The 27553-nt window shown below is 38.1% G+C and overlaps 1 protein-coding gene across 1 annotated transcript in view; it reads right to left on the minus strand.

Moving 5' to 3' along the window:
• The window catches only part of LOC101164279 (VPS10 domain-containing receptor SorCS3), a 262968-nt gene that overhangs the window by 21285 nt on the left and 214130 nt on the right, over positions 1-27553 (minus strand). Inside the window, exons 11-20 of the mRNA XM_023954909.1 lie at positions 26242-26344; positions 23904-23980; positions 22724-22815; positions 21294-21401; positions 16797-16914; positions 16589-16722; positions 14309-14422; positions 12977-13148; positions 2508-2694; positions 775-908 (exon numbers count right to left, since the gene is read on the minus strand). Of these exons, the coding sequence (XP_023810677.1) occupies positions 775-908; positions 2508-2694; positions 12977-13148; positions 14309-14422; positions 16589-16722; positions 16797-16914; positions 21294-21401; positions 22724-22815; positions 23904-23980; positions 26242-26344 (1239 nt within the window). The remainder of the gene's footprint in view (positions 1-774; positions 909-2507; positions 2695-12976; positions 13149-14308; positions 14423-16588; positions 16723-16796; positions 16915-21293; positions 21402-22723; positions 22816-23903; positions 23981-26241; positions 26345-27553) is intronic.

The raw sequence follows: 27553 nt of genomic DNA on the forward strand, positions 1-27553 counted from the left end.
GATCCCACTTTTGGGGATCATCCAAACATGGTCGGCCCAAACATTTGTGCCAAACATGGAGAAGTTGCATTCAGCTTCTATGTTTCACAGATCTGGAACTGACTTCCAGAAAGCCTTAAATCAGCTGAAACACTCTGTTTATTTAAATCCATGCAAAAGACCCTCCAGCTCACAGAATCATTCCATTCGTTTTCGCAAAAGTTTACTTCCACACTTTTATTTAAAGCTTTCTTTAAAGTCAGCTTGTCTTAAGATATTTTTTGTCAATGATCACTTTTTTAAATATTTCTTTAAGGTGTTTTTTTTTTTTTTTTTAATTAAGGCTCTTTTAGTTTTCTTTGTAGACAAAATGTACTTTAAAAAGAAACTTACTTGGCCTTTTTTTGCATAATTTCTTGTTTTAGTCTTTTTAAGGCAAAATGCTTCAGGTTCTATATTCTGTTTCCTTTGTTATTTGTTAATTTCTTTGTAAGAAAAAGTATGTTGTACATTACAGGGCAATGTTCTGAATACAGCTACTTTTAACTCAAGAAAGTACAAAATTATAAAAGCAAGATATAATGCAAAGCTCTGCAGCCTCCACCCAAAACAGACTCCCTTGAGACTGCCTGAATGAACATCGTCTGTCAGAATGGAAACAGTCTTGTTTGATTATTCAGCTTAAACCTTTTGTTTCAGATCAGTGACTTCTTTCACATCTTTAGCCTTTGCAGACTAAAGCATTTCTTCTAGTGACTCTGATATCAATATGTTTCGCAGTCACACAGCAGTTACCTCTGTGTTGTTGCCGAGCCACCAGAAGTAGGTGACAGTGCGCGGCTGGATGGGAAGAACCACTGCTGTGATGTTTACCTCCTTGTTTCTGATGACCACAAATGGGGCGAGAAGCTGGACGTGCTCCACCGGACCTGTGAGAGGAACACCACCAGTCTGTTTTTGTTAAAACACAAAAGAACTAAACGACTGAATTAAAGAACGTGGAGGATGCAGCTTGTTGCTGCGAGTGGCGCAGAGGCTTTTATTTGAAAGGTTGATACAGGCGGGTTTCATCCCACAGTGCAAAGACCGCAGGCTGAATGATAAATATTCCAGAGGTGTGAACACGACTGTGAGTCTGAGTGTTTGCTCTGCGGTAAACTGTCAGCGCGTCCGAGCCGTTTCTCTTCATCTTGTCTGCTGCATTCAGTGATAGGACCCAACCTCCGCCCCCGTACCAGCACCAGAGGAAAGTGAGAAAAACGGATGGATGCAAACACTGTGAACAAATACATCAACCCCCAAAAAGATCCAGGTGTAGAGAAAAAACCTCAGTGCATTAAGAAGAAGGGATGGATGGCAATTCAGGAGCAGCTGTTCGAATTCTGCAACAAACAGACATTAAAGCATGAAATAATGAGACTTTTGCTTTAGTTTAATGTCACAAAGTGAGCTAGACTGTTTCCAAATGAGACTGTGCGCGTCATGTTTGCAGAAACAGGTTTGATGCTCTCGCCGTTAAAGGCAGAAGATGAAAGACTCAGAATTTCTGTGATCTTGGTCTCTGGTTTATTTTTACACCCATCCAGTTGTGACCTCATGATTATTAAAAGTGTTTGTAGGTGACTCTATGCTTTTCATTTGAGTCTTTTTCTGGTTTATTGGAGAAGGAGTAACATTGAGGTGACAAATTTCTCCCGTTTTCTGTGTACAAATCCTCTTTTTTCTCCTGAACCAACTTGAAGTTATTTTCTGTTGTAAATGCCTCAAAAATCTGGCAGAAGGCCTCATCTCTAGGCAACTGTGGCCCCTCCATCCATAGATGTACTTTTTTTAATAGTTAAACTCTTCCTAATGAAGCCTAATTTGGAGATTCTTGCTTGAAAGAGGCATTTCTAAATGCAAGTAGGTATTCACGTATTACCAGATTTCAGAAATGGAAAAGTGCTGCACTTTGAAGAGCTCTCACACAACAAAGCGTCACCACTATTCTAAAGTCAATTCAAACTGCACTCATAAGGGTGGGGTATCCCTGTCTTTCAGTGCACATAGTCAGAACCACAGAATCAGAGATGGTGAATCTGAAATCCGTCATAATCAAAGTGTGTAAAGCTACCTTTTCTCTGCCCGTTCATGCGCGCTCAAGCAACCACTGTCAATAAAAAGTATTTTTAATAAATTAGCTGTGAATAACTGGAAAAACAAAGAGCCACCTAAAGTTTCTGACTGAAACAAGAATCAGCTCAAGAACTTTCAATAATCTAACCGCCTTAACCATTTTCTAGAAACCTATAAAGATATGCAACAGTTGGGGGGAAAAAGAGCCCTTCCGTTTTGTTATTCTTTAATAAAGCTAGGTTTTCTCTAAAAAACAAAAAACAACTTTGGTTTGCAAACACAGCTGATTTAAATATTAAGGAAAGATGCAGTGGGAACTACATGGAGTTTGACATCTGAACTGGAGGATCATGAGACCTTCAGAAAGCCTCTAGACCTGAAGGTCTCAGAATATTAGTTTCAATCAGACTTACACGTCACATGCAGGAACAGCGTTGTCGTGTCATAACCCAGCGTATTTTCTGCTAGCGCTGTGACTCGGAAGATTCCCGCCGACTTGTACGCGTGCTTGATCCCCTCCTCAGTCCAGCTCAGGTTGGAGTAGGAGACGGCTGTGCCGTCGCCAAAATCTAGCTGGATGTTGGTTTGCATGGAGTTGCCCTGAAAATCAAAAAGGCGATGACCGTTTAGTCACAGATGGCACTTTAACAGAGAATAGCTGCAATGCATTTTAAACGGCTCAAATGTGGATTTATGATGCCTACTTTTAACAATGTTTTCATCACAGGTCATATCAAATTACTTCTACTATTTTCATTTTAGGTAATTATCCTCAGTCTATTCAAGATCATGGTTAACAAACTGTCAATGTCGGGTCATACTGTATGTCGTTACCCTCTATTGTCTTCCACTATCTTATAAAGTTCTTCAACCAAGCTTGATATCTTGCACTTTAGGCCGACCACCACCTTTTCCTGACACAGAGACCATCAACTAGTTAGACTCCCACTTCTTTTTTAATTTAAGCATAGAATATTCACCAAAAACTCATTTTTTTAAACTTTTTTAGACCAAACTCAGTTTCCAAAGGCACAAATGTTCACGGAAAAACACCATAATATGTAAGCTGAATACAGTCTGACTGAGTCCAGAACATCTGGACCTTAGTCCAACCAAATGGAGGCTTAAGGCTTTACTGCATCAACATCAGCGATCACGAGGCTCCGAACACCAGCTCAGCAGATAAAAAAAGTTCCTCCCAATTTTGAAATCCAGATTTAAAATAAATAAATAAATAAATGTAGACCTTCAAAGCTAGACTGTGTTGCAGAAAACAATGGCATTTAAGTGTTAGTTATTCTGATAGTCTAAATGTTTAGAGTTGTAAGGACACTGAGTCATGTGGTCCAAACAGCAGGACTTTCTTCGGATCACAAAGTGTGGATCGTTCTGACAAAATCATATTCAATGAGCAGCTCTGCAGCAGAAATGATGGTAACATTGTCATAGAAATAAAACTTCTTTTTTCTTTTGAACAAAGTCTGATTCTTCAGCATTCAAGAGGAAGCTTGGGTCACAGTAGATCTAAGGGAGCTTTCACACACATCTTTTTGATCCACAGCAAAATTCATTTCCTCCCTCAGTCTTCCTCATTCAGTTCATCTGAACTCTGGTGCAGCAGGACTAACATATGAATTATGGTCCACTTGAAGCTTTTTTGAGTTAGGAAAGAAAATAAAAAAATTCAAGCTAAAGCTTGAAGCCATTACTCCAAAAATACTGGAAATGTCTGTTTTTAAATATGCTAACATTAAGAAGTGATGGTGATCATTGGTCAGTTTGATAATATTGCCCAAAAGAGTAGCTGTTGTAACAACACAGGGTGTCTGAACTCTAAAAAATAAGAGAAAGTTGACGTTTTTCTACATCTGCTCCAACGTCTGCTATTGTGAAAACACCAAATATTACTAAAAGGGATTTCCCCTGCTTAGGTCTGGATTCTGGTTGCGTAGTAGCAATGCCATAAACCTCAGCTGATACTAATGAAGTTACATTTTTAAATTCCTTAACTTGATCCTCTTTTCAAAATTAATACATTTACTGAATGCTAAATAAAAGCGTAGAGGCAACCTAAAGCCCCTCCATCATAGTTAAACAAAATAGCTTTTTCATAATGCTGCCATGTAACCGCAGTGCTGTTCTTCCCCCTTTGTGTTTTTCAAACAAAAATAATTAATCTAAAGAAAATAGAGTATTTTCATGTGTCTGATGGTGAGAAAGTACTGAATAGAGGTTAATAACTCAACATTTCTGCTCCAAGCTTAACTTTAAGGGTTAGTTTAAGGTAATTCTCAAGAAGTCTAACCACCTTTTTGGCTATGTTATTCAATTTTCATAAACAACTCTTTAGTAACATTTCAAAAATACTCTAAAATACAAATTTGTTTTTGTTTGTAAGTCATTCTGTTGTAGTGTATGGTCCAGCTGGTCTGCATGGAGCTTGGTTTGTGGCTGGACTTATGGTGAACTCCACGTTGGAGCTGCTGGATGAGTGTGAAGACGTGTTGCCTAACAGTCTGCCATTGTCGCTTCATGTGATGGAGAGACTAGCAACAAGTTTAGACATTACTCCGACCTTTCTGAAATCTAAAGTGTAGTTGTTAATAAGTCACAGCTTTTGGACATTACATATTCTGTTTTAAAAGAAGTCGTTTGTTTCCAAGTGTCATTTCTATTCATGGTGCCGGGTCCTTTTTCTGACCTCACAGAACAAACATCTGCTCACACATTTATGCCAGCAGTTGCTTTACAACCCACTTCCACATCCCCAGGAGACTCTGGAAATTAGTTACTGCATCTTTGATGATACAGATGTTTAAAACAAACAGCTGAAGAAGTTTGGTGAAACAGAATCCGGTTTCTGTCCAACGAACATGCGGTCGTCTAGGGTTCACAAGGCAGAAACAACACTATAAATTCAGTCATTCAATAAATTCGTCACACCTTTTTTAAGATAATTCAATTATTTTTCTGTAATATTTGATAATAAAATATTATAAGGGATGAAAATTAGTTTAGTTTCTAGTGTTTTTAAACTGATGTATCAGTATATTTATTTGATAAAAATGGAATTTCATTTTTTTGTTTTTTTTTTCTTTTCTTTTTTTGTCAGTCCTTACTTTATGGTTCAATTGTCTTACAATGGGAAGTTCAACTTTTTCTCCACTTAAAACATCATCAATTCAAAAGATTTTTTCATTATCAAGAAAAAAATTGTTTCAAAAATGGAAATAAAAGAAAAAAAGGTAAATTTTATCAAAACATACTAAAATTAAACGGTGATGCCAACTGGCAGTCTAAATAATCCAGTCAGAAGTTAATGAAATTGACCTGGACAGAAGTGATGGTACTCCCAGAAATGCAAATATGTGACGTTAAGGATAAACTATCATATAATTGGCATTCCAGATGTTTTTGGACTGTCAGGTTGCTTGTTTAAAAAGTGACATCAGTCATTATGGAGTTTGGAGACCTGGGCCAAATTTTTATTTCATTATTTTTCTGAAAAGGTAAAAACACTAGAAATAAAAAAAGAAAAAGAAACTAACTTTGTTTGTTTGCTAAATCTTAAAACTGAGTCATCTGGATTTCAATAATTTCATTCTTTCATCAAGCAGTGTTCAATCAATCAAGGCTTTCAGGACGATTTGAGCAAACTAAACCGGGTTTACAGTTGACATATGCTTTTCAACTTTTCCTGATGTTTTAGTCCTTTGGGTAACATTTAGCACGTTTTTTCAAGTGCTTAAAGATCCACTGAAATTATCTTTTGGTCTTTTTTTTTTTAAAGCATTCCCAGTGGTCTTTTAATTATGATTCTTCCGTGTTTTTGCCTAAATTAAAAAAAAACTTTTGTCGTTTTCCAGTTCATAGTTTCTGCAGAGCGGCTGAAATTGCCTCTGTGGGTGGGACAATTGGCGTCAAGCCATGCCCCCCACCCCATCAACCATAACTGAACTATTAGTTTGCACGCTCTCCAGCTAGCTCACAGCATCTCACACCTCTCTTTCCCGCTGCAACGAATATGGTGAACAATATTGGAGCTATCTAGCTGTACAGTTTTGAGTCAGATGCCAGCTCAGACCAGGCAAACAGAGACGTGCATGGAAGGTTGACACCAGTGTCCAGCAGCGGAGCCACCACCAGTGTGTGAATGTGTGTGTGAATGCACTTTAGTATACACGCCCCCCAGCCCACCCAGCATAATTTCTACGTCACAAATGAGCTCTTTCTATTTTATAAGGATTTGAATGAAGACATAGTTAGAAATGCAGTTTTAAGCTTGATTTCCCTTCCCACAAGAACATGTTAAAAACACCAAAAACACTTGTGTTATTGTAATGGGCCTGTAAGAAAACTTGAACACCTTAATCTGTCAGCATCTAGACATGTATTCTCACAGCAGGTTCATTGTTGTAGTTTAGCAATTTTGAAAGCCTTGGAAAAGCAGGCAGATTACCTCTGAAATATACTATCCATCATTAGCATGTTCACTGACAGGATGAAAACATGACATCTTGTAAAAAAATACACATTAAAGAAGGCCCAGATGAAAACTTTTTCATTTAAAAGTCTCGCTGAGCTTTTTTGATGTGATGAAGCAACACACTGGTAAACATAGTTCTTTCTCAGTCTTCCCCGAATTTGCCGCTAACCTCACATTTAATAATGAGGACTTCTAAGTTTTAAGACAAAATGTGCTCTGAATATCATATTTGTTGTGGCTGTTGTATTCAGGAGAAAAACAGGTTTTGCGTTTGTGTGTGCATCCACTGCCCGTGTCTACGCAATGTAAGCAGTAGGAATCACATCTGCTGCTTGCAGAGTGTTGGTGGCTGAAATCCTTACCCACCCACTCCCACCCCATCCAGGGCTGCAGGGATCTTTATTTGTAGTGCTGAATTAGCATACAGCCTCTGCCAAAAGCACACAATAAAACTAACAAACAAATGAATCCATTGTTCACTCTGTGTTGTTCTTTAGCTCCACACCTGAGCGTCTTCTTTCTGGGAGCGCAGGAGGTTATTCCTCATCTCTGCATGGAAAACACAACACCTTTGATAAAAGGCTTAAAAGAATAGAGGACGGCTCTTGACAGCACAGGAATTGTTAAAGCCTGTAATGAGCTGGCACACGAACAACACTCTGGCTTGGTGGCGCTAATGTAGAGCTCTTTTCACTGACCGCAGTTCATTCACTTCCACTCTTCTCATACATTTCAGCCACGCTGGGACTTGCTAATTTGCATCAGAGCATCTCTGACCCGTCGCTCTAAATGTCACTCTTTGTGTCTGTGTGTCTCTCTGGGCCGAGCAGAACCGCACGCATCATTGTTTGGGTTCACAAAGACAGCGCTGTCATTCAGGCTGAGAGGAGTTTGGACTCAGAAGACCAACATTTATCCAGGTGTGAGTCTGGAGTGAAGCCAGAAGAACATCACAGTTTCTGCTGTGATACTTCCTCAGCTGTTGGATTGGGTTAGACTGCCAGTTGGGATGGATGCTACTTAAAAAAAATTCTTAATGTATTTAAGTAATGAGTAGGATTATTTTACTGCTTACCACAGACACTTCAGTGTGGAAACAGCTTTTTTTAGTTTTCCATGCCACATTTGGTGCTCTGAAGTTACACCTGCTAACCTGTGTTTTTGTGGATAAGGAAGAAAGTGACCAAAAAAAACTAGGAATTTAATAAAGGTTGGATCAAATTCATACAGAGTACTCTAGATCTCTACAATGAAAAGACAAATACCCGTAAAATGGATTCCACAAATACAGTTCCTGAGGCAGGCCAATGTTTTTCAGGACAGGAGAGACCCCCCTAGACAGGACAGGAGAGACCCCCCCTAGAGTCATTTATATCTTATATGGTCACCTTTACTAATTCTTTGCCCTGAGTGGTCAGTGTCCGTGCCTCTGCTGCTACCAACAAGGTCATTTATAGATTTGCTTTTGGGTTAAAAAATACACATTAGGTCCTTGAAGCTTTTCCTGGCTTCAACTGGTCTGGAGCTCCATGTGGGTTAATGTAACAATGCATTCATTAATGTTTTTATAACAAGAAATAAAACTGTAACATAATATAAAAGTATTAAAGAATCTTTAAAAGAAAATCTGAATTTAGTATAAAAACCTTTTAGCGTTTTTACCACAAAATGCATGATTATTTTAATAACTGGCTCCACTATGTCTTGAAGTTCCCTGTCTTGAAATATGGTGCCACCTTAAGTATCATTATAAAAATGGAAGGTATGATTTTCGTGCATGTGGTAAGTGTTTCATGAAGTATGTGTAGAAATAATTTAAGTCACAGGTAGATTTCAGGGGGTAGAAAAATAAAAGAATCAATGACATGCCTGCGTCTTTTTTCAAGTTTTCACTGTGATCTGTGGCCCGCAACATGCCCAGAAAACAAAATGTGGGTGAAAATTTTCACTTTAAAGGGTTACAGAGTGATCTTACAACTTTAACTTTTCATGATAGCCACCTGTCCTATACAGGTTTGCTCATTTTTCGCCCGCAGACAGCCCATATCCATCCGTAAGGGCAGTTGTGAATAAAGCATAGTGGTAGTGAATTAAGTGGAGAGACTGACACAAATGCATTATAGTAGAAAAATACCGCCAAAAAAAGATAAAAATTAATCAAATGTGGACTGTTAGCAGACATAATCAGCTGCAGTGACTGCTCAGAGAATAAAATTCAACTCTGACATTAAAAATTTAGGTGGGAATCCTCATTAGCTTGGTGTGTTTGTCATGTTCAATCCCATTGTCTGTTGGTTGGAAATTCATGGAAACTTTGTTCTTAGGGCAGAAGCAGGTCTTTGCAAAAAGAGAGAACAACGGAACAAGATTTTAGGCCAAACGGTAGCGACGGGATCAAATAGGAGGCCGTTAAAAATTTAAGCTGACAAATGAACTGTAGAGCAGGGGGCTCTCTGAGCTTTGACATGTCTGCTGAGTGACGCGAAGCAGCAACAGCCACACGTGGACAGATGTGGAAAGATTTCATGTAATCCATGGACACCAGTGAGGTTCACAAATCACTGAAGAAAAAACGTTCAGCGCTGTCTAGTGGGTCTAGATGACCCAACTCCCAATGTTAAAGTGCCTAGGAGAGCACAAGGGTTACCACCACAAAGATTTAACACCCCTCCCAAATATTTAAAACAAAAGTTTTTAAATGACACAACAAAAAGGAATCTTGCTGTTTTCTGTGTTTTTACTCCGGCACGAGCGCAGAGCGAGCAAGGCTTTGGTTACTTTAGCTCTGTCAGCAGATGTGAAGCCAAAAACAATTCAGTGCAGCTCAAGAGGGAAGTCGCTTCATCCAGTCGGCTCAGTTGCTGGTTCTCTTCTCTTGAGCTGCACCATTTGATGTTTAAACCAACAGAGATTTTTGATTTGACTTTATTTCTTTGAAAAGAAGAAATCTTCAATACTCTGATATTAACCAGAAAATATACATCAAACTGTAACACAGTGGGTGTTCTTCTTCACTGTTTAATTTGTTGCCATAGGCAGATAGCCTGGCTGAAAGCTTTACAGCAGATCCTAATGAGACAGGAGCATAAATGGAGCAGACGTTTCACAACGGTGGAGCATTATCAGTACCTGCAAAAATGAATTCACATGAGCAACACTCAGTTTGAAAGTTTATTGTTACTTACATTTTCAAATGAAATTCAGTTTATTCTTTATACCAAACTGAAAGATGATTAAAATTGTAAATATAGATTTGCATATGAGAAATGTTCCCTTTTGAGGTAAAATTATTAAACTGCCAGGCGATTGTGATATGAACTTTTCAAAACTGAGAACATCCTGGGGGAAAGCAATGCTTTAACATGCTTGCGTGGGAGTAAAACTTTACAGTTGTTACTCCCTGAGTGAGATTGACTCCGGTAGAGAAATAAGCCAGCCTGATAAAACCTTGAAACTGGCCTTTACTGTAACACGTAATACTTTTACGATTTCACATACTTATTCAACTGCAACGATGATGCAACATTTATACCTTTGCAGTGTTTATTGTGTAAGGATATTTGAAAAAATTATATATATATATATATATATATATATATATATATATATATATATATATATATATATATATATATATATATGTTGATCAAAATGACAGAAAGATATTGAAACATTATCTAAAATGTTTTTTTTTTTGTTCTTTTTTTAAACCTGATGGGTTTTCATCTATCCGTTATCTGGACCCATATAATCTCTTTCGGGGACAAGGAGTTGCTGGAGCCTGTCCCAGCTACTGTTGGTCACAATCACACATCCACACCACTGAACACTTTAGAATCATCAATTAAGCAGTGAACTAGGTTTTTGCACTGTGGGAGGAAGCCAGAGTGCCTGGAAAAACCCCTGCATGCGTGATGAAAACATGCTAACTCCTCACAGATGGAACCCAGCCGGGATTTCAACCAAGAACTTCCTAAATCCACAACTAGTTTAGCTGTGTCCTTTAAAAAAAATACGGTATGAACAAAACCTGATTTTTGCTGGAGTTTTTTCTTATTTTCTCAATGCTTGTTTGGCATTCCCATAAGTATTTTTCTTGATGTAGTTTAATAATTTCCCAACAAGGTAGTTTTGTTTGTACAAATACAGTAGCCTTAGTTGGATTGAATAATAGCTAACTGAGATAATATGGTTTGTTGGGATGTTTGCTTCCTCTTTATGATGTTTTCTGTAAATGGATGCAAATTAAATCAACAGGAAACCAGGTTAGTCCGTTTTTAACCAGATTTCTGATCCTCTAATGTCAACCTGAAGCAGTTAGATGTTTCTTTTGTCACTAAACATTATCGATGTAATTAGTTTGATTTAAATTGACCAGACCAAAGCTTTCTATGCTACATTTTTTAAGCTAATCAACCTCGTTGCAGCTTTCTGCAAATTTCTGCACACGTGATGACTAATTGGGTTATGCAAAGCAGAAATTAAACATAATGTCCCCTAAGATTCCCTCGGTTCTTTAATGCTGAATGGGAAATGAATTGTTTGACTTTTCCGTGAAAATGCAGAAATTCTTGTAAAAGCAAGTGCAGAATTAAAAGCAGAGCGGATGCAGATGGAGTCAAAACATGTCAGTTTCTCACTCTTTTAAACTATTTTAAAGTGTGCATGCGAGCCACAGTCTTCCACTCATTTATTATTTAGAGTCATTTGCTCACCCCAAGAAATACAGCCATTGCGTCCTTCATGAATATAAATTAAACTCTGAATTGGTCATGAGAATTTTTTCCAAGCTGGTTTGATGCCACAAGGATTCCCAAGCCCAACATTCCTCTTTTTTCTCATCAAACTGCTCTGATAAACCACCTCCTTCCTTTATCACCTTCCTTCCCTTTTCCATCAGAGAGCCCGGCTCTTAATGAAAGAAAACAAGCCTCGATTCTTGAACTCATCACACTGTAATATGACAACCGGGCCCTGGCGAGCCCTCTGGGGACCGGCGCTTACTCTGAGCTGTTAAAGCAGTGGCAGGAAAACAGCCTTGTTGCTAAAGCCCTAAAGCCTGCAGTTAATATCGGCAGAGCGGTCTTTGTCTGTGAAACATGGGAAGCAGCTTCCTGGTGACCAGGCAGCCTGGCAGGCCTGGCTCTGAACAGCCTCGCTCGCTAACAGGGTCTCTGGTGAGGTTTTTTATTTCTGCTTCAAGCTCTTAACTCAGCCGCTGCGTGGGCGATGTGGAGGGAACTGACTGTGTTCAACTTCAGATAGTCTTTAGAGCGCAGTTACTTTTCAACAAATCATCACTCAAACTTTAGAGTTTTTCCTTCAGGGTTAAATATTTTCCAAAGTTGTACACAAACGATGGAAAGCTCCCTCTGACACCATGCCATATATCTGCCTTTTGCCTTTATATCCTCTTGTAGAAGCAAAAAAACTGACTTGTTTGTGGAAGAACACTCTCTCTCGTTCATGCTTTGGGCCTATAGTTCTCAAGGACAGGCCTGGTGATTTCAGTCATTTATACCAGGGGTCCCCAAATCCAGGCCTGGAGGGCTGGTGTCCTGCTGGTTTTCCAGAAACCCTGCCTTATTTGCTGCTGATGACCTGGATCAGGTGCAATAGGAGATTTAATGGCAGATTGGTTGGAAAACATGGAGGTCACCAGCCCTCGAGGCCTGGATTTGGGGACCTCAGATTTAGACTAACTGAGAAGTGAGATTTGAGCTCTGGGGGCTTCCAATATTGTCAGATGTTGATCTTTTATGACATAAAAGTCAAGTATTTAAAATCTCAGTTAATTTCTGTGTCTGATAAGACAAAATTTAAATGTGAAGATTGTGTTCTGACATGGAAAAAATAAAATATATCTCGTTCCCACAATTTAATATCTTGTTCCCACAAATTAATATCTTGTTCCCACGAAATAATATTCAGTTTCCACAAAATACTATTTTGTTCCCTCAAAATAATTTAATAATTTGTACGATCGAAATAATTATTCACTTCATAACTCATTCATAAACACGGATATGCTCTCCGTCCTGCCGCAAAAGCCGCTTTCAGCGGAAACTTCCGTGTCTCTGTGACCCACATTTGTTCAAGAAAGGAAAAAGAAAAAAAAAGAATGATCAATTTGTTGTTGTCTAAATGAATATAAGAAAAATATCATAAAATCGTAAATAATTATTTCTTTCGCATAAATTGATTAATTTGTGGGGACGGAATATTATTTTGTGGGAACAAGATACTTTTTATTTTATCTATGTCAGGACACGGGCTCTATACTTCAACATTACTTTATCTGCATGAAATTCTCTGTGACTTTGATGGTGAAAATAAATCAAGTGTTAATTCTGAATCAGTGCTTCTGTGTAAGAGTCTTTTTGATTGTTCTCTTACCTCATCAAAGTGCACCAGGAAGGTGACGTTGCTGCCCCGGTTGGCGGTGAGTTTGCCGTCTTTTGTGGTCAATATGAGTCCTCTAGGAGGTCTGTTGGGACACTGCTGCTTTCTGGCTGTGTAAATCTCTTTGACTCCTTTGGTACAGTTGTTAAGCACCACTTTACGATACCTTCGGAAACAAAAATCAGCAAGTTACACAAGGGCAATTCAAGACAGAAATACATATCATGTTGTAGTATGTTGGATCCTAAAACTACAGCTTTTGTGGCTTGTATGATCCCTGTGTTGTGCTTGGGTATCATTAAGTGAATTGGCTTGCATTGTTAGCCAAAGCACGGTGTAGATCCGGAATGATTGAAGCTCTGAGGTCAAGAACACAATGTTAATGGTTTGACGATAAACCAAATTACAAAAACTGTTCTTCAACAGCATTAATAAATTGACTTTTGTGGTTAAAAAACGTTAAAATATTGTTGCATTCTCTCATGCTACATTCACACCAGGCCTATCAGGCGCATTCTTGAATGCACTGTTTACCGGCACAACCTACAGTTGGAGTGTTGCTGGGAAATGTTGAAGCAGTCCAAATCTTTTCTTTCAAAGCTCTATTCTGATTATGAAAGACTTGGTGTCATAGAATTCCGGCCGGGCACAGATTGCCATTTCATGATCAAATTTCCAATGGTTGGCACTTTTGTGAATTCAAAGAGACGCCATTTATACGTCACTAATGATTGGTCAAAATATCACTTGGTTTTACTTCTAACTTGTGTTCAGTGGACACGCATTTTGTTCATAGAGCTAAAACGGTCTTAAAAATGTGCGTAGTGACGCGCGGATGTAACAGTTTTGAACGCGGAATTTGCGCATACACAGGTTTACATGAGCTTTTCATTGAAAGAGGTCACTTAAATGCGAGGGCAGTGTGAACGTAATTTTATTCTCTGAAAACAAAAAGTAGATATAACATTTTTGTGTGTCTGAGATTACAAAAAATAATTTTGAAATCCTCCAGCAATATAATAATAAATTATGATAAATTGGTAAATTTTAGTGTTAAGTAATTAGTAATCCTCAGGTAATGTTAGCTTAAATATACAATGCTGAGAATGTATCTCTACTGTCATTGACTTCAGAGTGCTTTGTCTAAGTATAGAAATGTTTGCAACAAAGCAAAAACTAAAAAATGCCCAGTAGTCTCTTCCTTCCACAGATGTCATGTTAAATCTCTTATCATCTGCTCTGAAACCCTTCATTAAAAACAAAACATGGAATCTCCATGAGCACAATAGTAAAGGCACATGCACGTGGGTGTGACGCGGTTCTTACCCTGTGCTGTTGAAGAAGTTCTGACCTTGGCTACAGCTCCTGGAAACGGTGAAGGGATTGAACCAGAAGGAGGGCCGACAGTTTCCGTCGCTGCGCCGTTCATATCCATAATCACTGTCACACAATAAACAACATCCATTGGACCCTGATCAATATCGGTGTCAACAGACTTATTGTCCCGGAGTGTGCCATGCAACCATTTCTTATCTACCTTTCTGCAGTGGGCTACCAGAGGACTGTCTGCTACAGAGACGCATCATTATTACATATTGATCAGAGCTGCTATTGACAAACGCACTGCAGTGAGGTGAAGCTGTGTGTCCACGCAAACACAGCTCTGTTACTGTAAACGCAGCTACCAGAGCTCCCAATCACATGATTTACATGCAAGCCAGCAATCCAAGCGAGTGTCCGCTCTCATAATGTAGCTGACATTGATTTATCAGTTAATTATGAAGCCAAAACCAATAAACAAAACCAACAAGATGAGTGCTGACTGGTCCACTTTGACTCTGTGGTTAGAAGGGTGTGAACTGGTCATTAACGGGCTGTCAGACCTCACCGTCTGCACCGGTGCAGGTCAGGAGCCTTCTGTGGATGTTCTCAATTTGAGTGAGATTGTAAAACTCTGCAGGACAGCTGGGTTTGCAGAACTTATACCTGGTTGTGTAACTATTCCTAAACTTCGGCAATAGTCAGAAGCAGGACTAGAAGTCTGAATGTCCCGTGTCTTTGGGCAAGACACTTCACCCTCCCTGCCTCCAGTGTGGCTCCACTGGTGCGTGAATGCGTATGAATATCCCGGTGATGGTCAGAGGGGCCATAGGCGCATACTGGCAGCTACACCTGTCAGTCTGCCCCAGGGTAGCTGGGGCTACACCAGTGGCTTACCATCACCAAGTAGGAATGAGGAGTGAATGAATAAGTAATACCCAATATGAGCGCTTTGAGCGTCTGGAAAAGTGCAGAAAATCCAATCCATTCCATTGGTATTATTATGAAGGGCTTAATAGCAACAACAATCCAGGAAGAGTGTAGGTCAAAAAATTTAAACGTACCAAACAAAAGATTCAATTATATGTTTCCCAAGAACGTACGTTGATTTTTAAAATGGAATACAAGATCTAGAGAAATACAAAACAGGAAATGGCACAAAATAAAATAAAAATTTAGGGTTACATATAGGCTAATGTTCCTGCACTTAGACAGCTGCAATATTGGTGGTGTTATAATTTTACAGTTACATTTTTTATTTTTCCATGCAAACGAAGTGTAATAAAACAGACAAAGTATGAATATGACAAAGTTTAAACCTTTTAAGTACAAAGCAATTAGCGCTCCCTCTCACCCCCCCTACAAACACTATTTAGATAACTGCTGAATGCTGGGATGGCTTCTCTTTTTGTTCCCTGTCATTGAAAGATAAAAATACAGGCTTGTAGGATTTGCATACAAATTGAAAACCATTCAGACATTGTCTGAGCAGAATTGTGAGCCCAGCGAGCTCACTGACAGATCCTACAGAGACAGACATTATAAGAAAATAATGTAAAACCACACCAGATTTATCAGATGATTGCAAAAATTGAGTAAACTAATGAAGCTCATGGGCAGCATATGCAACGTTAAATGATGGAACATTGGCTTTTAGGATCAGTCGAGGAGAGGGCCATTATTCTGTCAGTTTTTGTTTTATTTTTACATCTTTGCATTATTTTGTTAGAGCCAACAAGTTTTCCAGAACAAACATCCTTAAAACGTATTGAAAAAAGATGTCTACCGGTTTACTCATAAACCGGGTTATTAGAGAACCATGGAGACAAAAATGGTTTAAAGGAGCACAACTGCAGCTTATATCAACCAGCCTGCAGTTCATTTCCCTGTTTTGCTTGTTAGATGAGATCAGCTTGCAGAGCATGTTTGAAGGGCCTCAAATTAATGGTTGCTGGGTGAATGCATTTGGAAATAAGTGGCTACTGAAGGGCAGCTGCTTGCTAACAAGCCAAAAATTCTTTTTCGCTCCTTATCAGTATCTTGTTAAATGACCTGCTGTGTCTCCATCATATTTGGAAACTGGCGGAAACGACTCAAATCCCAACAAAGTCCTGGAAAGGCTGAACAAAGAGCCACTTCATTTGAATTGTCCACATGTGTGGCAGTGTTGCAGAACAAAAGCTGCTGCTAATGAAGCTCCCCTTTAGCAGGCAATGGAGAGGAGCGTAATCCCCCTCGAAGATTATGAAGAAAGGCACAGCAGAACAAAGGAGCGCACGGTCTTACCATTCGAAATCATGAGCTCTGCAAATGCACGACTCGGCTGACAGGACTGTGGAGTAGTCGACTCCCAGCATGCAGTGGTTTCCAGGCCGCCGTTTCATGTAGATCTGCTTTTGTCCCATCACGCACGGCTCACCCTGTTAGCACAAGCAAGAGAGGCTGAGCTGAGAAGTTCTTGAATAGCTCAGCTGTTGAACCTCTGTGAATGGACCTGGTTGTGCAGGTGCCACGTCTGATAGTCTTCCTCAGTGCACTTCTTGCTGAAGATGGCCCTGTAATCTATCTTGATGAGCTGCCACTCGGAGCGATGGCTGAAGTGCCCAAAGAAGCTGAGAAAGCAGAAGAATTTAACAGTTACTTCTGGTGGAATTACTGTTATATGACATCTGGAGGTTTTGTGCTACCAAAGGCTGCATAGGCTGTGTAACAAAGTCTTTCCTGAAATTACAACATTACACCTTTTTCCTTTCCTAGTTTTTACCTCCCTATAAGACTAATTGGATTTGGTTAATTTTCACACTAAGGTTGCAGTAAATACAGATTTCCATTCTGTTGTGCAATCTCTACTGTCATAGGTGACTTTTTCTGAACCTTAACTCTGTTTGGAGACTTCAGACTTGACTTGTGACCTAAGATTTTTTGGATGTTCCAGTATTTACATAGAAATGTCTCATTGTAAGTCTAATGGAAATAAGCAAAAATCGTAAACTTGAAAAGAAACACAAGCAGCTAAAGTATTCAAATTAGTGCATAAATGCAATTTAAATGTCAAAAGTTGCTTTAAAAAAAGTCATGTGGATCCAGCTTTGGATTGTGGGAAATATTCCTAAATCAAAACCTTCATAGTTTGTCTTCAGAGAAACCCCTTTTATGTTTAAGACATCAATTTGAAATGTGCAATCACAATATCAACATCTGTCCTGTTGTTTTTCTGTTTTTTTTTAAGATGAAGTGAAAACAATGAATTGCAAATAAATTAAAGTTTCAGGTCTAGGAAGTGAACTTAGTGCAGATTTTATAAACTATGTAAATAATTGATTAAATCATCTGTGCTTCAATTTTTAAATTAATTATCTGGAACCCATTTTAACCCCTTGGAGACAACACTTTCTTGATGGAAATGTGTTAATAATGCAGCTTTCTTTATGAAATCAAATAATGTGGTTTCTTTCAAAAACTCAAGGATAGGATCTCTTCTTTTAACGGAAAGCAGGCTGTGTTTGCAGGGTAGGAGGACAAGTCTAAGAGGTCAGAGGATGACATGAAGAAGAAAAATCTGCTGCTTTATAAATTGAAGCCCTTTGGAGTTTTTTTTTTGGGGGGGGGGGGGTTACAAGATGTGTGAAAAAAAAATAATGAGTATTATGTGATTCAAATAATCTGAGAAAAATCCATTGCTAGTTGGATTTTACCCCTCAAAACTAAAAACTCCCTGAAGAACATTTTTTAAGGCCATAAAACCACTTTTTTCTCTGTTGTCCAATTTTTTGTTGAGTTGATGCACAAATGTGATTTTAATATGCTGTTTGTGTTTTTCTGAATTGCTCTTGCGGCTACTCTTTTCTTTTATTTTCGCTTGTTAAGACATCGGCCATTTGGCGTGTGTTCAAAAAAGCGCTAAACGCGGGTTCTCAAATGCTAATTTAGCCCACGGTGTTCACACTGGATTAGCAGGGAAGGGCTTCTTGACTTATGCTACTGTTTACCAGTGCATGTCTGCCACCTGCAGTTGAAAGATGTTTGGTGGGAAGTATCAAAACTGAACAAATCTTGTGAATCTGGCTCCGGGCTTTTTCTTTCTCAGTGTTTTTCAGATATATAAAAGACTTGGTGTCAAATAATTCCGTCCGAACACAAGTCCCAATTATTTCTGTTTCCTCCATGATCAGTGTTCAAACGATTGGCAGATCCGTGAATTAAAAGGGACGTCATCCATTCCTCACTTCCAAATCCCTAATTAGTCAAAGTTCGACCTGGTTTAACTTTCAACTAGTGTTCAGTGACAATGCGTTTTGAGCCCAAAAACGAACACTAGAGCTTTAAACATGGAAGCCCAAACCGCACATTTACATGCATTTACATAGACTTTTCATGGAAAGTGGTCACATGAACGCACATTGCTAAGATCGGTGTGAACGTAGCTTGAGGCCGAGCACTCCAATATAAATTTTGTTGTGTATGCACAATGATAAGAACCTATATCTTTCAAAATGATCAGACTTGGTAGAAGAACTAATACTTAACCCTTGTGCTATCTTAGATGACCCCACCCTTACATTGATGTGTTCTTCCTACCATGACAAAGGTGGATAAAGGTGGAAAGATTTCATGTAATTCATGGACACCAGTGAAGATCACAAATCATTGAAGAAAAAAGGTTCAGAGCACTGTCTAGTGGGTATAGATGACCCAACTCCCAATGGTAAAGTGCCTAGGATAGCACAAGGGTTACACAAGTAAGATTTTAATGTGATTCAATAAAATCCAAAATGTGTATTTTGCATATACATTGTAAATTTGGAATTTTAACTCCCTAATTAGGCTTGATTTAGCAGATTTTTTTTCTTCTTACAGTTAAAAAAAAGTAACATGTATTCACCATAAAACACCATAAAACAAGTTTCCATCTTTAAAAAATCCTGCAGATAAAAGCCTGGATTTCAAGTGGTATGTTATTGTAGGACTGGACAAAAAATAAATACTCCTAAAGGTCCACTATTTTAGGCACAATGCATAAACAATAACTTAAGACATTAAAATCTATGAATGAAAATTGTTGAGACTATACTCAAGGTTATTTAAATACTGATCAGGATTTGACAAAAGAAAAAAGATTTTATTTTAAGCATTAACGCACTTACCCAAGTTCAAGTGTTCTTTTTTTGATACATATATTAGGACTGGCTGATGTTTGAGGAGTTTGTTTGCTTTAATACCAAAATAACCCTGAAGTGACTAGAAATGTTTTCCTACAACACGGTTACTAGATTAGGCAAATTTTCTTTGTTGTGTTGTCTAATTTTGTGATTTATCATCTGAAAAACAAAAGAAAGAAAAAAGTCTGTATGGTGGTGCTGCACCTGTAGTTTGTGAGCACACAGGTAAAAAAAAAAAGCCCTACTTTTAGCACAGACCATTGATTAGACAGGCGTGATGGATGTTCTGACTCCTGATAGTTGATGCTCATCGATCAACATAACTCTGGTTTCATGCCTTAATTAGCTTTTAATTCCCAAAGTTTTAACAATACACTTTGCAATAATCACCAGTAATAATTTTAGATTTATGTTGTCTGCATTTTGCCAAGCCTGACTTTACAGTAAAATTAAGCAAGTTACTTGGGTTTCACATTTTTTTAAGTTATCTGAAGGTTTGGATCACAGATGTTGTGGAAATAAAACCTTTGTTATTTCCATAATAAAAGAATTGATTTGTCGGAACAGCCACAGAAATATATAGTAAAGTGCCAGAATTATTTTTTAATTACGTGCAATCATAAACAATGGAGTTGAAAATTAGGATCCCAAAAAGACAGAGATGTATTTTTTTTAACATACAAGTAAAAATGTTACCTAGTTTTGTGATTCACTCAAGTCTCTCTTTTTTTTTTTCCAAAGAATCCATGTATTTTTTTTGTTTGCAAATTTATAGTAAAGATGAACACTTAGTATGATTTATATATATATATTTATATATATATATAGATAGATAGATAGATAGATAGATAGATAGATAGATAGATAGATAGATAGATAGATAGATAGATAGATAGATAGATAGATAGATAGATAGATAGATAGATAGATAGATAGATAGATAGATAGATAGATAGATAGATAGATAGATAGATAGATAGATACATATATGTTTTATTGTCAATTTTTTTTCTTTTTTCAAAGGTTTTGTATCAGACCCCCAAGTGATGGCAACATCAAGAAGAAGGAACATAAAAAACTAAAGAAATACCAGGGATTCAAAACAACGGGAAAAAGCATGGAAAGTGAAGGTGACGGTGGCGCCTGTGGTAATTGGGGGCACTCATGGCAGTAACTCCAAGCTGGAGGAGTGGCTACAACAGAAAAGACCTCAGACCTCTCAGTCGAGATACTGCACAGGATAAAACATAACATTTACATAACTTATATCCCAATAGACAAACTTGATCATTCTATCTAAAAAGAACCCTGGTGTGGTTTACGAGTTTAAGTTATTGTTAGTTTATGCGTATGGTTGGGGGACCCCAACTTTAAAGTTTTGATTTGATTTCTAAAATGAGTTTGTAAAACTTCAAGTTTGCCAAAATGTTTTCCATATCAGTGCAATAATCATTATATGGCTTAAGTAATGTTTTTCTTTTTCTTTTTTTTTAATTTTAACTACATATTTTTTTCTGTTATGACAGCTTATTGACCTTAAACATGCAGTTATGGTTATGTGCTTTCATCAACAGAGTTGTTTTCATAGTTATTACAATACTATTACTCATTCTAAGTTTCTTGTCACTCAAGTTTTTATTTTATTTTTCTTATTTTTTTCCTTAACTTGATTTTGATAGTTGATAGGGGGTTATTATTCAGATTTTCAGATATTTTTTTTACTGGATAGTTTTTTGTCTTTATTCTGAGTTTACTATTCACAACAACACAACAAAATTATACAAAACTCTTGCCATTCATCCCACAAAACCTTAAATCTTGTTTAGACTTACGTCATAATTTGGTTATCAGCACCGGCCTCCACCAAGACCCCATCCACGAACAATGGCACAGAGGAGAATCTGTGCTGGCTCCACTGTCGCCCCTCGTCAAAGCTGACCCTGCATCAAGCAACATTCCCATCACAAACCCAGACACAGACGCTACTGTTTGAACCTGGTCATGGGGGAGGACTTAGCCAGAGATCAGAATGACAGACTCGTCTCAGCAGAGGGGTCTCAGAGCCTCTGAGCAATTAGTTACTGTAGCTTTGGGTAAATATTAAAAGACTGAGCATTAAAAGGATGTTCAGGAGACAATCAGTTTGTTCGTTGAGGCAAAGACAAAGAAGGAGGTTAAAACAGAGAAGTTAAATAAAAAAGCTGCGTCAGTATACTGGGAATGAAAAGTTTCCCTCAAGGTGAAAGAAACACCCACGTAGAATTGTTTTGTGTGTAAGTCCAGAACTGCACCAGGCGAACCAGAGCAATGGAAATAAAATTTAAAAAAAACTGGACAGCTTTCATCATTGGGACCTGGATCTATTGATTCTGACAGCTTATCAACATTGGTGCTGAAGTGAGAACAACTGCATGCACTGGAGTGTGACATGGCTTGAAACACTGCTGCGAAGAAATGGGGGGGGGGGGGGTCTCAAAATAACTCACTTTGACTAAAAGCTCCAAGGGGGAAAAAGCGGCGATGTCAACTTGCTCTGAGATCCAGATGGAGAGGGTTTCAGCGAACTCAGCTGCTGTACGATTAAAGATTAGTATCTTTTGCTGTGAAGAGGTTGTGGAAACACACGTGTTTCAACATGACATTCACTTTTTTTTTATACTTCCACTAAAGCTGAATGGGGGGGAAGAAGAAAACTAGCAGGCCACACTTGACTGCTTCTAAAACTAATTTCAAAAATAGTTGAAAAGCAACTGGAGAACAGATCTGGTTTCGCTTGGATTAGCCTGCACCCAGGCGAGGTGTAAGCACCTGTTTGGCAGGGGGAAGGCAAAGTGTTAATGAATACATTAAAGTGGGGGGATGCAGGGGGAGGCGCTCAGACTGCTGACCGTGAAAATAAATGGCTTGGAGAAAAACATTTTTATAATTAGACTGATGTGATTCCTTTGTTTCAATTTTCTTTTTGGTGTTAAGTGTGTCACGGACGAGCCCCCAATTTGTCACAACCTTACCCAAAGATAAATCAGGAGGAAGCCACAATATCAAAAGGGATATTTTTTACAGCAAAAGTGAGTTTATAACAAAAGTTGAATAAGACTTTATCTAGAAATTAGCAAGTAAAATAATGTTGTGTGGAATGCATTATGTAGCAAACCTAGCAAAGGGGTAGCAAGTAGACGTCAGTGTCCATTCACAATGTAACCACATAAGAGCCACAAAACACTACAAAAAGCAGCTTTAGAAAGGAAATGTGTGGACATACCACAAGTGTCTGGTTGGAACGGACGGCTGTTTGACAGCAACCAGAGCTCCGCCTCTGTCCAGGAACCAAATATTGTGCTCCTCTTCAAATATCTGAGGAAACAAATACAAGAAAGTAGCAAATAGGCCAAATTGGGTCACAATTTTCACATTGTGCGATGATGACAATCTCTGTTTTCAGCATAGTCCTATTAAAGGAGGTGCATACATATCATTTTTTTCAATAAACACATATACTTTTTTACATAAGGATTTATTAAGTTCCTAAAAAGAGTTGTTAACATCACTGTGGATGTGGGTTGAAAGCAGAGTGTGATCAAAAACAAACTTTAGGGAAAAAAACTTGACAATAAATGTATTTTGGAAAATGTTTGTGGTTTCCACATTCAAAAATCTGTACCCTCTGGTTTTTATTGGCTCCATTTAAAAATAAACAATTAAAAGGTGTGCTCCTAATTGTACGTCTTTCCATGACATCCTTAGCAGCTCTTACAAAAGCCTTCAGCTCTTTTGAGGACTGTGAGCTTCTATTTGCCACTGATACTTCGAATATTTTGTGGTTAACTTGTGTCAAGCAATATCAGCACTGAGCATGGAACTCTGATCCCTCAATCCTGCATCCTAATATAAAAAAGAAAACAACCACGTTAGCTTTAAACCTTAAACTAGGTAATCGTTCTAAAAGATTCAATAGGTTTCAACGTGAAAAAATATAATAACCAATTTGAAAAAAATTCTCACAGCACTAAAAATCACAGAGGATAAAAGTATTTAAGTCTGCATTTGTCTGTAATGTAAACACATTAAATTTAGGCTAAAATAAGCTCATTTCATTAATCCAGGTTTGATTTAACATGTTAGGCAAAATCTTAAAAAAATAAAATAAATATTTTACAATAATATACAGCTTAAAATCATGTTAAAAAAATCAGAAACCCAGACACTGTTGATGTTTTCTCAGCTGGAACTGTCAAGCTTGTCATTTCCTAAACTCACCTGGCAGGAGTCAGTCAAGGCTGATGAGTGCCCCAAAATCTGAAAAGTGTTGATCTTTGCAGAGTGCAGTGTTGGCAGCAGAACTCTATAAACCCAGCTGGATGTAAATATTTAACGGCAGCTGTCAAAGTCTAAAACTGCTGTGTGAGTCTGTCAGTTGGTGAGAATCGTGGTGTGAACCTCACCTGTCTCCAGGTGTTCCCTGCATCTGATGAAACAAACATGCCAACGTTGTTGTAAGACAGCTCCGCACCGATATTTCCTGCAGAAGAAATGACACATGGACTTATGAGAAACAAAACCACGAAATGACGTAAGTTTGGCAGGCAAGTCTTGTCGCTTTTTTGAATTGCATTGCATAGTATAGAAATAAAAACTCCCTTGAACAAGTTAGAGCTTAAGCTGACGTTAATAAAGTAAAACGTACTGCACAATAATTTTAGCACTGTATAAGAAAAGTGCAATTGAACAATTCTCATACCATCCACATTCAGTCCTTTCTGTCATTTATCTTAACTTTCTGAAATCAGCAGCACAGAGCTCTATGAATTCATTCTATTATCTATGCAAAGGAGTTTAAAAAAGTGAATGATCATTTAATAATAATGTAAAAGGTCATTTCAAAGAATGTGGAAACACTGTGAATTTGTTTTTGAGAGCCATTTATCTCAGAATTCTTTGTAAAAATAACATTGGGCAGTTCGCAAGTAAGCAACAAGTTCCAAACATTGGTGAAACAAATAAAAAATACATATGTTATCAATGTTATAAACGAAGACAGAAAAGCCACAATCTGTAAAATATTATGTATTATATTATATTCAAGTCAGGGAGCCTAAGCAACTACCTTATCAATTAACGAAATTATCATTATTCTACATTTATCCGAGCAGTTTTAGGAAGTAAATTGTTATTTGTAGCTGCTTAAACGTTTTTTCTTGTTTATTTCTTCCTTTTACTTCCTGTCTCGGTCTGGGTGAGCACTGTGGCGATGTACCTATGGTTAAACAGACTCCTGGTACGAAGAGATTCCCAATATACTGTTTCCTCACTGCAGAACAGAAGTTTTTGTAGAATTTACTTGTATTAATATTCATTGTGTGTGGGTTCATGGGATGTGTGTGTTAACGAAGGTGAGGGGGTTGGGTTTTTGTTTTAATTGGTCTGTTTTTAATTTTAAAGCACTTCGAGCTGTGAAATGTATGCAAAGTTTAAACATATAACGTTTGCCTTGATTTGATTTACTATCTGCCGTTTCTCTAAATAACTTTTCTAGTTAGTACTTTTGCACACCTTTTTTTTCTCTTCTTCTTTGTTATTGTTCACCTCCTTTATTGAATTTAGAATTTTTCAGGGTTTTTGTAAATTCCAGTATCTTAGCATCTCAAGTGAGCAGTTTAAACTCTCAGCATTCACACATGCATTTTCACCGCTGTCACATTTTCTCTACTGCCTAAAAACCAAAACTGGGCTTCATGTGAGTGAATCACTGCTATTGTCATATTGACATCCACTGACATTCCCACATTAAGTTCTTTCTAATAACCTCGATAATAGTCTTGGCCAAACCATTTTATTTCCATAGTGTAGGGTTTTCTTGTTTGTTTTACATTTTAGGGTGTAATTTGTAAGATCTACCACGAAACTGCTGATTGTTTTCTTGTTCTTGCATATAAAACATTAGTATTGATTGTGTGCTTGAGTGTAGGGCAGCGTTCTGTTTCTTGAGGCTTGCAAACTAAAAAACACCACTAGTTAATTTCTGTTGAGTCCTGCTGCTCCCATGTGTGTTGTCAGTATGTGTGAAAGCGGCAAAAGTCCAACCAAATGCGTTCCTGTGTGTGCAGCCAGGCCACAGCAGCTGGCCTGGCTTTTTCTGTAGTCCCACTCTGCTCTCTTGGCCAAAGCCCAGCAAAGAGGGAATTATTTTGTTTGGATGCTGTTTGTCATGTTGGTGTGATAGTCTCTGCGCCAGCTGATGTCCTAAAAGGTGCAGTGGATAAACTAATTCATCAACTGGGAAGTCCCTCACAATGCAGTTCCTTAAATGACCACTAGCTTTATTATGTTATGCTTTAGTTATGTCTTAATTCCTTCACCATACTCGCTACATAGTGCACTATATAATGTGCTTGCCATTTTGTAGCGCTGTCCTAATCTACAATTCCAAAATCAAGTGCCCTAGAAATTTCCCACAAGTCTCTGAGGGAAAAAAAACAGTGTGCATTGATGCTCACTAGATTAACGAATATAGACCACAATGCATTGTGTTTGAAAGTTTTTGCGAAAAAAATGCATTTAAATGTATGTTTATAATAAACTATTAATGATTTCATCATCAGAACATAATTTATTCAGAAATAGTTGTAAAATGATTGTACTGATTAGGTTTTCCCTTCACGTTGAACTCATATTTACTGTTTATGAAAAAAAAGGGGGCCAGGCAACTTCATGCTTTATTTTTGCCTGTAAATATATGGATGAAGTTAGAGATTATCAGTCCATCATGTGGGTTTGACTCACCTGTGGCCACAATGATTCCCGGTGAAGAACTCTTGGTAGAGATGGTTCCTGATATATATGGGTTCTCTGACATTTGGAGTTGCAGATGAAGGGAACAAAAAGGCTGGAAAGGATTACAAATTTCTTCAGTGACAGTAATGGAGTGAAAATATTTTGGAAGTTAAATTCAATTAACATGAAGGTTAGAGGAATGAAACATTTGTTGTTTATACAAGTCATATAAATGAAAAACAAATAAGGGCTAAAATGATAAAACAGAAGTCTTTGTAATTACGCCTAATGTGCCATTAGCTAAAGGAGGATGGAATTTGCATTAAAGTATGAATTCATGCCTCCGGATCACAACAGAACACAATCACATTGTTCCCAGAGCAGAACAAGCGTGTCTGCTTTCATGTCGGCAGCAGACAGCGTGTCGCTCGCATAAGAACATCAAAAAGGTGGGATTGTACAGGCAATCACCGCAGTAATTAAAATGTCAGACAAACACACAATCACAGGAACCTGGAAGCCACACCGCTCAGCCCTGAAATCGCATCTCAAACAGCGTGACGCCCTCGTAATGCCTCCGACATGATTCCTCCTAACAGCCAGCCTGTTAGCTGTGGTAGCGGGAAGGCAGTTTAATGAGGAGGGAACACATGCAGCAGGTCTGGAACTGCCTCATATTCTCTGTTGGATCTCCTCAGAACACAACAGGTCAAAGAGGTTCTACTCAGTGATTTCCCAAAGACGGGGGTGGTGGTTTTGTCTTAATGGCCTTTTTTTTTCAAGTTTAAATTCAGCATAGGACTCCCACACCTTTTTTTGTTGACCTCAAAGCTGGACCTCCAGCTCTATTGTTGCCTACATGGTAGCCTTTCTTGGCAGAGATTTCTGCCTTTATTTCCAGCCTGATCAGCCTGTTGCGTTAAGTTTTTGGTATCATTATCAATCTGCAAAGAGGGGAAAATATGTCAATTTGAATTATGTTTAATACATGGATGACATTTTTTTTAAAAGGTTAACCTTTTCATTTCCACTTCATGGAAAAACTGTACCAGGAATTGTTTTCATCATAATGTGATCCAGTGTTTAGGGTTAATTACGAAACTGTCAGAAGTTTAGTGTTGAAAATCTGCGGACATTTTGATGTATTACCATTCTGTTTGACAGAGTAAATTTTTGAATTCAATTTTAGGTCTGTTTCACTCTTGAGATGTGATTTTCAGCTTGCAACTTCAGCATTTTCAGTTTTCAGTTCAAGTGACTTTATCAGCTTCAGCATTTTCAGCTGCCCCATTCAGTTCACAGCGTCACACTTGCAATATCA

The sequence above is a fragment of the Oryzias latipes genome, chromosome 1 (genome assembly GCF_002234675.1).
Source record: "Oryzias latipes chromosome 1, ASM223467v1".
NCBI lineage: Eukaryota > Metazoa > Chordata > Actinopteri > Beloniformes > Adrianichthyidae > Oryzias > Oryzias latipes.